General features: G+C 38.8%; 1 protein-coding gene across 1 annotated transcript; it reads left to right on the top strand.

Moving 5' to 3' along the window:
- The first annotated feature begins 492 nt into the window (after positions 1 to 492).
- On the top strand, positions 493 to 9,139 carry LOC124406847 (DEAD-box ATP-dependent RNA helicase 20-like). Its single transcript, XM_046882486.1, has 4 exons — positions 493 to 610; positions 776 to 885; positions 2,433 to 2,883; positions 2,973 to 9,139. The coding sequence occupies exons 2-4, from the start codon at positions 854 to 856 to the stop codon at positions 4,575 to 4,577; spliced, it is 2,088 nt and encodes a 695-aa protein (XP_046738442.1). The 5' UTR covers positions 493 to 610; positions 776 to 853; the 3' UTR covers positions 4,578 to 9,139.
- The last annotated feature ends 9,223 nt before the right edge of the window (positions 9,140 to 18,362 follow it).

Raw genomic sequence — 18,362 nt, 5'->3', positions numbered from 1 at the left:
CATTGTCCTTCTGATCAATAATTTGAACACGTATGCGCATAGGTATGTGTGTGACATCTACATAGATCAGAATGAAACGTGCTCTCTTACGTATTAGCACGGTATTACTTTTCGCAAATTATCCGTTATACCACTATAAAAAAAAGCGTAGCGGATGGGGAGGAGCAGCATGGAATGAAATGAAATGAAAATCATTTCAGTGACTTACTTTAATTAAACAGAATCAAGATATTTCTCATTCATTTATTCCCAAAAGCAGATTTTTTTTTTTTTTATTCATTTGTACAATAGGCGTGTATGTGAGTCTGAGAAGCATAAGTAAAAGAAATTAAAAAATACATATATACAGTTACATAAGGCTGCGCAACCTTATGCGCAAGACCAGTATCGAACCTACTGTCGTATCGATTTCGGTACGTGGACGCTGATTGGCTAGAATGGTATGACGCAAAACACCGTTATGTTCTGATTGGTTCTAGAAAATCATGCGCGGACATCATCAGCTGCTAGCCGGAAACGGAGTCTAGTAGGAACGCTGGTAGCTCGCCACCCGCTTCCATCCTCCTAGCGCCTGTCAGCCATTATCGTTTTGTTCTCGCCGGGTTCATAGGTAAGCTCATCGTAGTTTAACAGGTCTTCTGTCCCTCAATTAGCCACATTAACATCGAATACCCAACTCGCCAAGATTCGTCCGCGGTTTGGCGTCGGAATATACTAGATTTACGGATCAAGGACTTTCGGAGGCGACTCACAGTGTAACGTTCATTGTCCCCAGGTCCGATTGGGGGTAGCCGACACGAATTTTCACCGAAGATCATCGCAGGTAACGCAAAGAACGTAGAGCTGTACCGAGATGTACGGCAACGGATATTCCAATCAGACATCGTGAGTTGTTTCATGTATTACATTAGATTTTTTGTGATTTCCGTAACGCCTTCGACGAATTATCGCCTATCGCACGATCAATAATACCTGGGCTCGGGTGAAGCGAATTTATCCGCTAATACGGGGCGACGACTGCTTGCTTCGTCGTTCTTTCTTCCTACATGCCTCTTTCCGCCAGAAGCGGCAACATCGGCCATTTTGTTCATTAAATTCTTGCATTTTATTTACGGCCGCACAGCATTTCTCTCGAATATTCACTCGACCTTATTCTAGCCATATGTCGTTGGTAACGGGGACTCGGAAGAAACCATTACCAACTTTGTCTCATATCTATGCTCCTTCCTCGTCGACTAGCCTCATCTGTACCATTCGTGATATGTGATTCTCGCGAAATTTTTCCGTCATATTTACTCTTTTTTTTATTATTCACTCACCTCATTAAACAGATCAGTATTACGCAATCTACTTATTATTTCATTAAAATTTCGAACAGAGAGTTTGATATATAATAAAGGTTCAATTAAATAGCTTTATTTTATATTAAAATTTCATTCCTACTAGGTAATCAATTAACGCAATTAAATGTATGTGTAAATCGAAGGAATCTGCTGATAAAAACAATTAATATTTTCACTCACTAACAAGCTCAGGCAGCATTGGATTATTAAATTGTGTCATCAATACCCTTGAATGCTTTGTCTACTCCTAAATAGTATTTCTATGCTTTCTTAATTGAAGACACAATATATCTCATTCATATAATTTTCAAACATTATATTGATCAGTCCAACTTATATCATATAAAACACAATCAAACCATCAGCAGTCCGAGTACCAGGTAAGCTGTATTTCAATCTCTTAGCACTTACTGAGCTGGTTGACAGTGAGTATAGCATGCTCCTTTTTATGGGGATACATGTATCAAGAAAGATGAAATGCTTGATTGATAAATATTTTGTTCTTCACGTGTCACATGCATAAGTCTGTAATTTTGATACACCTGCATTTGGAATTTTATTCTAAAAAATTTGGAATTATTTGATCGACAAAGTATGGAGATTTGCTTTCTTCAATTTCACTATATGTAAAAAAAAGTTCAATTTTCTGCTAGTCAATTGCATTGTGGGCAAAAACTATAACTATACAATTAATGTTAAAACAGAAATTTCACGCTTTAGATAAGGATGATTCAAGCAGTCAAATTAATTGTGATACATCTGGCATATGGTTTTTAAACTTGTTGCCATTCTAAACACTGTGACCTGTGCAAAATCAGTTCTGAAGCTACTATTTGGCCTGCCTGCCAGCTTGCTATGACAATGTATTAAAATCTTATAGTTGACTTTTCGCAAGTCTCTAGAGATGCACATCCTCCTAATATCAGTCAATTAATTTTTTACAATGACAATTGTTATGAAAAAGAATAATAATAAATGATTATAAAGATTCCTTGGCTACATGTGCATACATTGTGCACCTTAGTCTGCATGCCATTACAAGCTCATACAGGCAAGTTTTTATGCATGATATATTGTTTACTGACGCAGTTACAGACCTAGGACAGACAGAGAATATGGCAACCGCACAGGCGGAGGCACATACTGGAACAGCCAACAACAGCCTCACGGAGACATGGGTGGGCTGAAGCAAAATCAAAAAAAGGCGCCTGGTGATCTGTTGAAGAAACCAAACTGGGACTTGAACTCTCTCCAACCGATAATTAAGAATTTATATGTCCCACACGCAAATGTTGTCAGCCGATCTCCCGACGAAGTAAACAAGTACCATATTGGCAAAGAAATCACTGTAAAGGGAAACAACACCCCTTTCCCAATCCAGGCCTTCGAAGAAGGAAACTTCCCGGACTATGTCATGGAGGAAATTAGAAAACAGGGATTCAAAGAGCCTACTGCTATTCAGTCACAAGGATGGCCCATTGCTCTCAGCGGTCGTGATATGGTCGGCATCGCCCAAACTGGATCCGGCAAAACTTTGGCTGTGAGTAATCCATCTATTCTTTTTTAAAAATGTTTTACGAATATTGTTATTAAGGATGAAATGTTATCTTATTCACTTATGTTGAACAGTACGTGCTTCCCGCCACTGTGCATATCAACAATCAGCCGCGACTAGGGCGAGGAGAGGGACCAATCGTTCTCATCTTGGCGCCAACGAGAGAGCTTGCGCAGCAGATCCAGAGCGTAGCTCGAGACTTCGGATCCTCCTCATGCATTCGTAACACTTGTATCTTTGGAGGGTCACCAAAAGGACCACAGGCTCGTGACCTAGAGCGTGGTGTGGAGATTTGCATAGCCACGCCTGGACGTCTAATTGATTTTCTTGAGAAGGGTACGACTAATCTTCGCAGATGCACGTACTTAGTTTTGGATGAAGCAGACAGGATGTTAGATATGGGATTTGAACCTCAGATCAGGAAAATTATAGAGCAAATTAGACCCGATAGACAAGTTCTGATGTGGTCAGCTACCTGGCCCAAAGAAGTACAAGCTTTGGCCGAAGATTTTCTCAGTGATTACATTCAGATCAATATTGGATCCCTGACTTTGGCTGCCAACCATAATATACGACAAATAATTGAAATATGCCAGGAACATGAGAAGGAAACGAAGCTCTCTTCCCTCTTGAGAGAGATTGGAGCAGACCGCGGTAACAAAACGATAATATTTGTTGAAACTAAGAAGAAGGTGGACGACATAACCAAGGCAATAAAACGTGAAGGATGGTCAGCAATTGCGATACACGGAGATAAGTCGCAGCCAGAAAGAGATTACGTTCTGTCAGAGTTTAGAAATGGAAAGACTGCTATACTGGTTGCCACTGACGTAGCTGCACGAGGCTTGGACGTTGAGGATGTAAAATATGTAGTGAATTTCGACTATCCAAATAGTTCCGAGGACTACATCCACAGGATAGGCAGAACAGGTCGTTGCGAAAGTGCTGGTACAGCTTATGCATATTTCACACCAAACAACGCCAGACAGGCTAAGGAATTGGTCTCTGTCCTGGAAGAGGCTGGCCAGCCGATCAATCCCCAATTATCAGAGATGGCAAACTCGCAAAGAAATCAATTTGGAAAGGGTCGTCAACGCTGGAATACTGTCCGACCCACCAAGGACAATAGTAGCGGAGGTCCCGGGAGCCCACGAAACATTGGCAGTCCCAATGCAAACAACTGGCAAAATAATCAGCAGAACAGTATTCAAGACAGGTCGACCCCGCGCCAGCAAAACGGCTACCAAAACAATCGGCAAACAAATTATCACAGTAATCAGAACAGCTATCAGCCGAGGCAGCCGAATGGTTATCAAAATGGATATCAGAATGGTAATAGTGGAGGTGGATACCAAGGCAATTTCCACAATCAGAATGGAGGTACGCCCAGGTATCAAGGACGTGGTGGATACCAGGGGAATAGGTACAACAATAGACAGAATGGGTTCAATGGTAACCAAAATGGACAGGGCATGTACTCTATGCCACCGCCATTCATGATGCCACCAGGCAGTCATACAGATGCAGGCATCCAAAGCCTGGTAAACAACAAGTTCTTCCAGACCAACAGGCCACCACCAGGCACTAACCCGTGTGCTTATCAATCAATGGGTTATGGCCAGTTTCAACCAGTGTCACCATACGGATACCCTTATCCACCAACCCCGGTGCAGCAGTGACATCTTTCGAGAGGGAAACCCTCTGGGGCACGGGCCAAGTAAGCAGGAAATAATATTTTATACTTCCCTGTTTCCTAAATGTCCCGTGAATAATTCTATAATAATTAATGTCAAATGGTAGATTTGATGAATATGTTCTTAATGTAGTATCAATGATATGTTGTTTTTTTCCATTTTTCTTTTAATTCCTCGGTTTTTTTTTTTTTTTTTTTGGTTTTTTTCTTTATTTATACTTTTCTGGAATGGTGCTAAGTTTAAACGTATTACTGTACTACCATCAAATGTCTGAATATCAGTCTATATTGAGAATAATACTGAATTAGTCGCTTTTGGTGAATTCTTCCTTGAAATTGGCCCTCTATTGACAGTTCAGGAGGGTCTCTGCGCTTAATTAGTTTATTAAAGTTTATACGAAAATTGTGCAAATTTGACGAGTGATCGTGAATAATAAAACGATATACTACGCTACTTTTTGAGGCACATTCCAGTCGAGTCTTGATATAGCTTGTTAGTAATGGTATACCGATATAAAATTATATTATTAATAATAATAATGAATATATTAATGAATATTGAATGTGGCCACAAATGTAGTAATCGTGGTCATAATCTATGATAATCTATAGTAATCTTCTTACGATAACTATGTAATTTACCTGTATGCTTTTCTGAAATGCACGAAACATATAGAAGGGCGGGTGGGTTAGGTTTAATAAGTTAATTTATTTATATTATGTATACAGGCGATGCTCTACTCAACGTGAGGCCTTTTGCATAAAAATTAAGCCAAGCGCTTAAAGAGAACCGTAATATTGTTACTGTGTGACGAGACTGGGTGTGTCTCGACTTAGGAAAAAATTCTTGATAGAAATTCGGGGATCACTAAATACTAATTAATTAAAGTAAAAGTAAACCTTAAAGCTACTACTTGGGAGGGGGGGCCTAATATTCAGGCGCGTAGTCATATGGCTGTGCATCTCAGAGCAAAGCTGAGTTTATTTTTATATATCAGAAGATGAAGAATAATATGAAGAAGATCAATAAGAAATGATAATTTTTTCTTGTTAAATGAAAAATAATTAATATTAACATTGTTGTTTGATATTTATGCAACTGGCCACCGAATTGCCATACTGCGTAATTAATTTGCAAAAATGATTCAAGGAAACCAACAAAAAAAAGAAAAAGATGGCAAATGTTCTGAAATCATACCCTCATATATACCTGTTTAGTTTCAATTCAACAAATTGACCATCATTTACTTTAGTAATTAAACGAATCTAGGTTGTTATGTATAGATAAATTTGTAAGAAGCTGCATAAGATATACCTACACATGAGGCTAGCAGCTGTGAGCCGTGTTCCATATAATATGTATACATATAGTACAACTGTATTATCGTGCTATATAATACTAAAATATTACGTACTCTCTAATCCGCTCGCATAAGATGCAAAGAGTAAAGTCGAGTTTTGTGTTACATTTTTTGTGAGCCTCCAGTGTCACTAGGTTTACTCATTGTGAACGTTGCATAAACCTGGTGTAGAATCTAAAAATTCTTAGGTGATTATATATATATGTATATACATAATATGAAACGGCAAGAACGTATCGGAATACAAAATCCACCATTCTCATTTAAATATATACTGTCTAATCGTTTTCCATTCAATATATGATAGGGTTTTCAACGAGCTTACAGATTTTGCAAGTTTAATGATCTCAAGTACGTTGGGAATATCCTAATCTAATTCAAAGAGGTGACGACAAGAGAGAAACTAATTTTCACACATTTCTTTCCATCGATCATTAATATTTTTTTTTTAATATTCCGCTCAGTAGTGAATTTAATTTTTGTATCACCTGATGAGATGGAGTACAATCGCCGTTTTGTGTTGAGAATGGTTTTATTTTATTGTAGGTGTTTTCAGGTATTCGTTCAAATATTCAATAACTAAAACAGGTCTTTATCCTATTATAGATTTAAACAAATGCACACACTTGTCAGCTTTGTACGAAGTAAAAAAACAAATTTTATAAGTTGATCAGAATGTGGAAGCTTATGCACATTGCGTACTCCCTCTATCTGACCCTCTATTGAGTACGTCGGTCACAGTTTTGGTCACATTCACAGGCGTATTTGTCAAGGGGAGTAACAATAGAAACTTTACACTTTACCTATTATTTAGTTTAAAAATAAATTCACACGATAGCGGGTGTACGCGTAGTTCTGTGATATGTAAGATGTAGCGTATTATAGATCCAATGCTGTATTTTACATCATGGTTTAAATAAGAAAGGTTCTCATGTAAATCAATCTTTGCGAAACAAAAAAAATTTATGTATCATATCGCTGCCTCGATATATTTCAAGCATCTGTCGAGCTACAGAGAGTCTGGTGTAGTTTTTGTAATTGTTCCAACAGATCAAATTTACACATATATAAGAAACGAAAGGAAGCGAATAACAAGATAAAAAAAACCTTCTGTTTGGGAGACAGTCGAAAAAACTACTACTATTATATATGTATAGATACATACGTACATACATAACATAATTATGCGCGGAACGATGCGTGCGAAACTGCAGTTTAACAGTTTAATGGCGGTCAAAGAATTTATACTTACACACACCTTAGTAAATACACATTCAAAGTCGTCTCACCAACTGATGAGAAAGATAGGCTGCTTTTGAAAAGGATCCCAGTCACAAATTGGGGCAGTGAGACTGATAATTGTTGTTCTTTATTGTTACAACTAATCCGTAGAGTTTAAGTTTATATCTTGTTGTTTGTTTAGTTTTACTTCAATATATATATTATACATATATGTATTTCTCTTTTTCTCCGCTTTGCCGCGGTAACGGTTCTCATTCAGCAGCAGTAACATCAACTTGAATGATTTGAATGATAATCTTTCATCTCGCTGCCCAGTTTGTTAATAAATCGATTCAATTCTAATATTTGAATGAAAAATAAGTGAAAAAATAATAATCCTAGTGTGCGTGAATGTCGCGGCTCAGTATACTGGTGATGTTTAAACTAATATATCTATGATCTACATACCTACTGTGGATATATAAGTACCTTCATATTACGCTGAGTGCTGTGATATCGCGTACATAAACTTTTTATTATTATTATTATTATTATATAAAGAATTACAAAATGAAAAAAAAAGAAAACAAACAAGTACGCATATTATAATGTTACGAATTATCTCCTTTATACAAAGACTGAATCTCTCGCCAATTTATATACATTACAAGTTTAGCAGCCGCAAGTACGCGTTACATACTGTACACTATAAATACCTATTTGTATATTATAAATTACATACTATATTTTACATATATAATTGGATATACCGTCCCGACGAATGTACGGACGGACGGACAGACGGACCGATGCAGCTGTACTATTGCTTAATTTAATGTTTGGGGCATATTCATCTGCACAATACAATGAATTAAAAATTATAAAAATGTGAAACAGGGGTTGGAAAATATTGGCGCTGCGCCACTGCAATAAGATTTGATATCAATGAAAGACAATGGGAATACAAATCTGAATAATTTATTTTGAACCCTGATGCACGATGTTGTAATAAATCTAATTCTTATCAAATCTGATATTGATCTCTGGACTAATTGATACGTACATACGTGAGAGATTACTTTTTTCTTTTCTTTTTGAAGATTGAAGATTTAAGTCAAGCGGCTCTAATTTGTTACACCTATCATTCAGATCATAGTATTTTGAATATATATGATTATTTAAATGGCTATATATAAACTTCCTACCTTTCTCGCGCGTGTGAGACAAGTCATTGAAATAATAACACACTGATGAGCGCGCATCACATTTTGGCCTCCATTTAGTTAAATTAACAAATATCTAATAATATCCTATTTTTTAATGTAAAACATTGGTACTGTATTGTATTGTACAACTGTTATTATTACTTATTGTACCGTCTACTTCTACATACATACATTCATTGATTACGTATCAGTCCCTTGTGCTGGGACAGCTGTCAGTCAGCCGTTAAGCAAATTATCAGTCGCAAGGCCTGTTCAGGAAACACACTTTGTCTTTTTCCTGGAAATTTATTATTTTTTACATTATCATTTTTTCAATATTGTAATATAAATATTATATTATGTACAACAATAATATTTATATGTAAATCTAGTCAAAATTGTTTTAATGTTACTTAAGATTTAAGTCGATTAAAACATTAATCTCAATCCTTTAGAAACACATATCCGTTTACTGAGTTCATAAATGTTGTATTCTCTTTTGTCATTTTGAAAGATGAAAGTAAGTTTTTGAAGAGGCCTTTATTGTTCATTATCGTTTTAATATTTACTTTTTAAAACAAATTTTTTTTTTCCTATCCTTGAGCAACTACTATTTGCTCAATACAATCAAACTGTTGCGGTGATATTATAAATATAAAAAAAGGTATTATATTGTGTAAATGAGCGAACTTGACAGGCATGTATAAGTTTTTATATTTGATACTAATTTATGATAAACTTGAACGCAAGGGAAAAAGAAAGCAAAAAGGAGTTGAGAAATTATTTCTTGGTTTGGTAGCCGAATGTTTATTCCAAGGACAACTATAGTTCTTACTTGAACGAGAGATAATGGGAGAGAAAGAAACTAAGAGTAAAAGAATGAGAAACAAGGGAAGGGGAGAGAGCGAGAGAATTATTGTGAAAAATGCATATTTATTTTTTGACCATGACACGATTCAAGAATAAAGTAATACTTATAGTAGTGTGTATGATAATATGAATATATTGCTACAACCCTTGCTGAAAAGAATAACGTCTATCAATAATAACAATGTAAAAAAAGAGATGAAAATTGCCTTTGATGGTTGACGATTATTACACTGCTCATTACATATAATTATTATTTTCGAGATTAGGGAGAAAAATCTGTTAAATCATTAAGACCGCAGGAAGCAAGTTGACAGTCAAACAACAAACAGAAGCAACATAAAATAACTACTCTACATTCAAATTCTCTTCTGTAGGTTTCACTAAAGTGCATTTCTTGTATGTTATACAGTATTATGATAGAAAATAATAATAAATGAATAAAAAAACAAAAACATTGCGATTATAGAACTGTGTCTGTTGTCTCTTACTATATTTATTTTATTCCTTTAATTAGAATTTAGACTCAAGCATGCTCAGATTACGAATTCACTGTTCAGAGAAGAGTGAAAAATGAAAATTCTGTGAAGTTGTAAATGAATTATGAACAGTTTCAGAAGCCAAAATGCACAATACTGTGATAATTTTTTACATCAACAATATTGCAAAATACATCTTTTTTTATTAAACTTGCAGTAAATAGTTGAACAAACGACTCTGATTTTGTGGATAAATATCTCTTGTTACGATGCTACCTTGTAGTAACAACAGCAGAGATGAGGTTGAAATTAGAGATGTTAATGTAATAGAAAAATTATAAGAACCATTACTTTGCAACTTGACAATTACTTTGGAGAAAGTCAATTCGAAAAATATCTTCATATTTTGTTGTCTTACAGTAGTGACTGAATTTCAATCAAATTTAATTTGGCCAATAACGATTTTTCTATGCAACAATACGTCATTATTTCAACCTCGTAAACAGAGATCAATTCTACGTATATGAAATCGGAAGCGTGTGGCAAAACGCAATTTCAGTACAGCATGCCAATTTGTGTAACTATAAACTGTAACGAATTAGGTAAAGAATTGTGCCCGCTTTGGAAAGAGTTTGCTGCCAATGCAAACTTGAAAGAAAAAACAACGGCAGACTCTGGTTATTGATTTTCTCAATCCCACGCAGCGTCGGCGCATGTAGGTCGTGGATTTTCAGCATATACTGTGACTCGGCACTACATATGTACAGGGATTGATGAAATACGGCAATTATCGACGTCCATTACAGTGGAGTGTCTCGCTATTGGAAGGAATAGAAGATCAAATTGACCTTCTTTCACAACCACTACAGCTGAATAGACGAGATCCGTTAACTGAAGATATGTTCAAGGCTCATAGCCCTGGGTTATTTTTCGTAAAAATTTGGCGGGTTTAGGTGGGTTTGGGGAAATTGTTAGTTGGAGCTACTTGAGCTATTATCAACCAAGGTACTAGATTCATAACAAACAACTGTCGCGTGCAAAGTATTGGTGACAAACCGTAGTAGCTGTGTAAGTGGAAAGTTCAGGAAAGCTCGCGTCGAAAATGTCTACGCCGCAATTATGGGACACGAAAATGAATGTCATTCGAATACACCAATGTGGATCGTTTGTATTTACCTGAATATTAGAAATCGTTTGTAGAAAACAGTATCATCTCTGAAATGCTCGATTTATTTTTCAGAGTTTTTTACATGGCTTCTCTGTTGTTGGTCCTACGCTTTTTTTCTTGCGTTTTCTGAGTTCCTGGGCGTCGAATTAATCGAGAAAGGGTCATACAAATCGATTCCCAGACAAAAAATTCTCGGCTCCAAGAGTGACCGAAGAAGTGAGAACCTTTAGATTTTTGGCGAAAATTTCGACGACTTTGAGAAGTGCTGCAATTGAATCTGTGAGGCACTATTCCGACGTAATTTTGCGAGAACAATCGATTAAGCGCAATCTCAATACGCTGCGAGCAGCGCCTAAAAAGTTACAGCCAGAAAACTGCAGATTTTCGTCTTCATTTCTCTGCTGTTGGTCCTACGCTCTTTTTCATGTGTTTCCTGAGTTCCTGGTGGTCGAATTACTCTAGAAAGGGTCATACTAATCGATTCGGGGACGCAAAATTTTCGGCTCCGAAAATCAAGAAAAAACTAAGGCTAACCCCTTTGGATTTTTGTCGAAAATTTCGACGATTCTGGAAAAGGCTGCAATTAATTTCTTAGGGCACTATTCCGACGTAATTTTGCGAGAGAAATCGATTGAGCGCAGTCCCAATACGCTGCGAGCAGCGCCTGAAAAGTTAGAGCCAAAAAACTGCAGATTTTCGTCGTCATTTCTCTGCTGTTGGTCCTACGCTCTTTTTCATGTGTTTTCTGAGTTCCTTGTGGTCGAATTACTCTAGAAAGGGTCATACTAATCGATTCGGAGACGCGAAATTTTCGACTCCGAAAATCGAGAAAAAACTAAGGCTAACCCCTTTGGATTTTTGTCGAAAATTTCGACAATTCCGAAAAAGGCTGCAATTAATTTCTTAGGGCACTATTCCGACGTAATTTTGCGAGAGAAATCGATTGAGCGCAGTCTCAATACGCTGCGAGCAGCGCCTGAAAAGTTACAGCCGAAAAACTGCAGATTTTCGTCGTCATTTCTCTGCTGTTGGTCCTACGCTCTTTTTCATGTGTTTTCTGAGTTCCTGGTGGTCGAATTACTCTAGAAAGGGTCATACTAATCGATTCGGAGACGCAAAATTTTCGGCTCCGAAAATCGAGAAAAAACTAAGGCTAACCCCTTTGGATTTTTGTCGAAAATTTCGACGATTCCGCAAAAGGCTGCAATTAATTTCTTAGGGCACTATTCCGACGTAATTTTGCGAGAGAAATCGATTGAGCGCAGTCTCAATACGCTGCGAGCAGCGCCTGAAAAGTTACAGCCGAAAAACTGCAGATTTCCGTCTTCATTTCTCTGCTGTTGGTCCTACGCTCTTTTTCATGTGTTTTCTGAGTTCCTGGTGGTCGAATTACTCTAGAAAGGGTCATACTAATCGATTCGGAAACGCAAAATTTTCGGCTCCGAAAATCAAGAAAAAACTAAGGCTAACCCCTTTGGATTTTTGTCGAAAATTTCGACGATTCTGGAAAAGGCTGCAATTAATTTCTTAGGGCACTATTCCGACGTAATTTTGCGAGAGAAATCGATTGAGCGCAGTCTCAATACGCTGCGAGCAGCGCCTGAAAAGTTACAGCCGAAAAACTGCAGATTTTCGTCGTCATTTCTCTGCTGTTGGTCCTACGCTCTTTTTCATGTGTTTTCTGAGTTCCTGGTGGTCGAATTACTCTAGAAAGGGTCATACTAATCGATTCGGAGACGCAAAATTTTCGGCTCCGAAAATCGAGAAAAAACTAAGGCTAACCCCTTTGGATTTTTGTCGAAAATTTCGACGATTCCGCAAAAGGCTGCAATTAATTTCTTGGGGCACTATTCCGACGTAATTTTGCGAGAGAAATCGATTGAGCGCAGTCTCAATACGCTGCGAGCAGCGCCTGAAAAGTTACAGCCGAAAAACTGCAGATTTCCGTCTTCATTTCTCTGCTGTTGGTCCTACGCTCTTTTTCATGTGTTTTCTGAGTTCCTGGTGGTCGAATTACTCTAGAAAGGGTCATACTAATCGATTCGGAGACGCAAAATTTTCGGCTCCGAAAATCAAGAAAAAACTAAGGCTAACCCCTTTGGATTTTTGTCGAAAATTTCGACGATTCTGGAAAAGGCTGCAATTAATTTCTTAGGGCACTATTCCGACGTAATTTTGCGAGAGAAATCGATTGAGCGCAGTCCCAATACGCTGCGAGCAGCGCCTGAAAAGTTAGAGCCAAAAAACTGCAGATTTTCGTCGTCATTTCTCTGCTGTTGGTCCTACGCTCTTTTTCATGTGTTTTCTGAGTTCCTTGTGGTCGAATTACTCTAGAAAGGGTCATACTAATCGATTCGGAGACGCGAAATTTTCGACTCCGAAAATCGAGAAAAAACTAAGGCTAACCCCTTTGGATTTTTGTCGAAAATTTCGACAATTCCGAAAAAGGCTGCAATTAATTTCTTAGGGCACTATTCCGACGTAATTTTGCGAAAGAAATCGATTGAGCGCAGTCTCAATACGCTGCGAGCAGCGCCTGAAAAGTTACAGCCGAAAAACTGCAGATTTTCGTCGTCATTTCTCTGCTGTTGGTCCTACGCTCTTTTTCATGTGTTTTCTGAGTTCCTGGTGGTCGAATGACTCTAGAAAGGGTCATACTAATCGATTCGGAGACGCAAAATTTTCGGCTCCGAAAATCGAGAAAAAACTAAGGCTAACCCCTTTGGATTTTTGTCGAAAATTTCGACGATTCCGCAAAAGGCTGCAATTAATTTCTTAGGGCACTATTCCGACGTAATTTTGCGAGAGAAATCGATTGAGCGCAGTCTCAATACGCTGCGAGCAGCGCCTGAAAAGTTACAGCCGAAAAACTGCAGATTTCCGTCTTCATTTCTCTGCTGTTGGTCCTACGCTCTTTTTCATGTGTTTTCTGAGTTCCTGGTGGTCGAATTACTCTAGAAAGGGTCATACTAATCGATTCGGAGACGCAAAATTTTCGGCTCCGAAAATCAAGAAAAAACTAAGGCTAACCCCTTTGGATTTTTGTCGAAAATTTCGACAATTCCGAAAAAGGCTGCAATTAATTTCTTAGGGCACTATTCCGAGGTAATTTTGCGAGAGAAATCGATTGAGCGCAGTCTCAATACGCTGCGAGCAGCGCCTGAAAAGTTACAGCCGAAAAACTGCAGATTTTCGTCGTCATTTCTCTGCTGTTGGTCCTACGCTCTTTTTCATGTGTTTTCTGAGTTCCTGGTGGTCGAATTACTCTAGAAAGGGTCATACTAATCGATTCGGAGACGCAAAATTTTCGGCTCCGAAAATCGAGAAAAAACTAAGGCTAACCCCTTTGGATTTTTGTCGAAAATTTCGACGATTCCGCAAAAGGCTGCAATTAATTTCTTAGGGCACTATTCCGACGTAATTTTGCGAGAGAAATCGATTGAGCGCAGTCTCAATACGCTGCGAGCAGCGCCTGAAAAGTTACAGCCGAAAAACTGCAGATTTCCGTCTTCATTTCTCTGCTGTTGGTCCTACGCTCTTTTTCATGTGTTTTCTGAGTTCCTGGTGGTCGAATTACTCTAGAAAGGGTCATACTAATCGATTCGGAGACGCAAAATTTTCGGCTCCGAAAATCAAGAAAAAACTAAGGCTAACCCCTTTGGATTTTTGTCGAAAATTTCGACGATTCTGGAAAAGGCTGCAATTAATTTCTTAGGGCACTATTCCGACGTAATTTTGCGAGAGAAATCGATTGAGCGCAGTCCCAATACGCTGCGAGCAGCGCCTGAAAAGTTGGAGCCGAAAAACTGCAGATTTTCGTCGTCATTTCTCTGCTGTTGGTCATACGCTCTTTTTCATGTGTTTTCTGAGTTCCTGGTGATCGAATTACTCTAGAAAGGGTCATACTAATCGTTTCGGAGACGCAAAATTTTCGGCTCCGAAAATCGAGAAAAAACTGAGGCTAACCCCTTTGGATTTTTGTCGAAAATTTCGACGATTCCGAAAGAGGCAGCAATTAATTTCTTAGGGCACTATTCCGACGTAATTTTGCGAGAGAAATCGATTGAGCGCAGTCTCAATACGCTGCGAGCAGCGCCTGAAAAGTTACAGCCGAAAAACTGCAGATTTCCGTCTTCATTTCTCTGCTGTTGGTCCTACGCTCTTTTTCATGTGTTTTCTGAGTTCCTGGTGGTCGAATTACTCTAGAAAGGGTCATACTAATCGATTCGGAGACGCAAAATTTTCGGCTCCGAAAATCAAGAAAAAACTAAGGCTAACCCCTTTGGATTTTTGTCGAAAATTTCGACGATTCTGGAAAAGGCTGCAATTAATTTCTTAGGGCACTATTCCGACGTAATTTTGCGAGAGAAATCGATTGAGCGCAGTCCCAATACGCTGCGAGCAGCGCCTGAAAAGTTAGAGCCGAAAAACTGCAGATTTTCGTCGTCATTTCTCTGCTGTTGGTCATACGCTCTTTTTCATGTGTTTTCTGAGTTCCTGGTGGTCGAATTACTCTAGAAAGGGTCATACTAATCGTTTCGAAGACGCAAAATTTTCGGCTCCGAAAATCGAGAAAAAACTAAGGCTAACCCCTTTGGATTTTTGTCGAACATTTCGACGATTCCGAAAAAGGCAGCAATTAATTTCTTAGGGCACTATTCCGACGTAATTTTGCGAGAGAAATCGATTGAGCGCAGTCTCAATACGCTGCGAGCAGCGCCTGAAAAGTTACAGCCGAAAAACTGCAGATTTCCGTCTTCATTTCTCTGCTGTTGGTCCTACGCTCTTTTTCATGTGTTTTCTGAGTTCCTGGTGGTCGAATTACTCTAGAAAGGGTCATACTAATCGATTCGGAGACGCAAAATTTTCGGCTCCGAAAATCAAGAAAAAACTAAGGCTAACCCCTTTGGATTTTTGTCGAAAATTTCGACGATTCTGGAAAAGGCTGCAATTAATTTCTTAGGGCACTATTCCGACGTAATTTTGCGAGAGAAATCGATTGAGCGCAGTCCCAATACGCTGCGAGCAGCGCCTGAAAAGTTAGAGCCGAAAAACTGCAGATTGTCGTCGTCATTTCTCTGCTGTTGCTCATACGCTCTTTTTCATGTGTTTTCTGAGTTCCTGGTGGTCGAATTACTCTCGAAAGGGTCATACTAATCGATTCGAAGACGCAAAATTTTCGGCTCCGAAAATCGAGAAAAAACTAAGGCTAACCCCTTTGGATTTTTGTCGAAAATTTCGACGATTCCGAAAAAGGCAGCAATTAATTTCTTAGGGCACTATTCCGACGTAATTTTGCGAGAGAAATCGATTGAGCGCAGTCTCAATACGCTGCGAGCAGCGCCTGAAAAGTTACAGCCGAAAAACTGCAGATTTCCGTCTTCATTTCTCTGCTGTTGGTCCTACGCTCTTTTTCATGTGTTTTCTGAGTTCCTGGTGGTCGAATTACTCTAGAAAGGGTCATACTAATCGATTCGGAGACGCAAAATTTTCGGCTCCGAAAATCAAGAAAAAACTAAGGCTAACCCCTTTGGATTTTTGTCGAAAATTTCGACGATTCTGGAAAAGGCTGCAATTAATTTCTGAGGGCACTATTCCGACGTAATTTTGCGAGAGAAATCGATTGAGCGCAGTCCCAATACGCTGCGAGCAGCGCCTGAAAAGTTAGAGCCGAAAAACTGCAGATTGTCGTCGTCATTTCTCTGCTGTTGGTCATACGCTCTTTTTCATGTGTTTTCTGAGTTCCTGGTGGTCGAATTACTCTAGAAAGGGTCATACTAATCGATTCGGAGACGCAAAATTTTCGGCTCCGAAAATCGAGAAAAAACTAAGGCTAACCCCTTTGGATTTTTGTCGAAAATTTCGACGATTCCGAAAAAGGCAGCAATTAATTTCTTAGGGCACTATTCCGACGTAATTTTGCGAAAGAAATCGATTGAGCGCAGTCTCAATACGCTGCGAGCAGCGCCTGAAAAGTTAGAGCCGAAAAACTGCAGATTGTCGTCGTCATTTCTCTGCTGTTGGTCATACGCTCTTTTTCATGTGTTTTCTGAGTTCCTGGTGGTCGAATTACTCTAGAAAGGGTCATACTAATCGATTCGAAGACGCAAAATTTTCGGCTCCGAAAATCGAGAAAAAACTAAGGCTAACCCCTTTGGATTTTTGTCGAAAATTTCGACGATTCCGAAAGAGGCAGCAATTAATTTCTTAGGGCACTATTCCGACGTAATTTTGCGAGAGAAATCGATTGAGCGCAGTCTCAGAACGCTGCGAGCAGCGCCTGAAAAGTTACAGCCGAAAAACTGCAGATTTTCGTCGTCATTTCTCTGCTGTTGGTCCTACGCTCTTTTTCATGTGTTTTCTGAGATCCTGGTGGTCGAATTACTCTAGAAAGGGTCATACTAATCGATTCGGAGACGCAAAATTTTCGGCTCCGAAAATCGAGAAAAAACTAAGGCTAACCCCTTTGGATTTTTGTCGAAAATTTCGACGATTCCGAAAAAGGCAGCAATTAATTTCTTAGGGCACTATTCCGACGTAATTTTGCGAGAGAAATCGATTGAGCGCAGTCTCAATACGCTGCGAGCAGCGCCTGAAAAGTTACAGCCGAAAAACTGCAGATTTTCGTCGTCATTTCTCTGCTGTTGGTCCTACGCTCTTTTTCATGTGTTTTCTGAGTTCCTGGTGGTCGAATTACTCTAGAAAGGGTCATACTAATCGATTCGGAGACGCAAAATTTTCGGCTCCGAAAATCGAGAAAAAACTAAGGCTAACCCCTTTGGATTTTTGTCGAAAATTTCGACGATTCCGAAAAAGGCTGCAATTCATTCCTTAGGGCACTATTCCGACGTAATTTTGCAAGAGAAATCGATTAAGCTCAGTCTCAATACGCTGCGAGCAGCGCCTGAAAAGTTACAGCCGAAAAACTGCAGATTTTCGTCGTCATTTCTCTGCTGTTGGTCCTACGCTCTTTTTCATGTGTTTTCTGAGTTCCTTGTGGTCGAATTACTCTAGAAAGGGTCATACTAATCGATTCGGAGACGCAAAATTTTCGACTCCGAAAATCGAGAAAAAACTAAGGCTAACCCCTTTGGATTTTTGTCGAAAATTTCGACAATTCCGAAAAAGGCTGCAATTAATTTCTTAGGGCACTATTCCGACGTAATTTTGCGAGAGAAATCGATTGAGCGCAGTCTCAATACGCTGCGAGCAGCGCCTGAAAAGTTAGAGCCGAAAAACTGCAGATTTTCGTCGTCATTTCTCTGCTGTTGGTCATACGCTCTTTTTCATGTGTTTTCTGAGTTCCTGGTGATCGAATTACTCTAGAGAGGGTCATACTAATCGTTTCGAAGACGCAAAATTTTCGGCTCCGAAAATCGAGAAAAAACTGAGGCTAACCCCTTTGGATTTTTGTCGAAAATTTCGACGATTCCGAAAAAGGCAGCAATTAATTTCTTAGGGCACTATTCC

The sequence above is a fragment of the Diprion similis genome, chromosome 6, assembly GCF_021155765.1.
Source record: "Diprion similis isolate iyDipSimi1 chromosome 6, iyDipSimi1.1, whole genome shotgun sequence".
NCBI lineage: Eukaryota > Metazoa > Arthropoda > Insecta > Hymenoptera > Diprionidae > Diprion > Diprion similis.
This window is presented reverse-complemented; position numbering and strand designations above follow the sequence as displayed.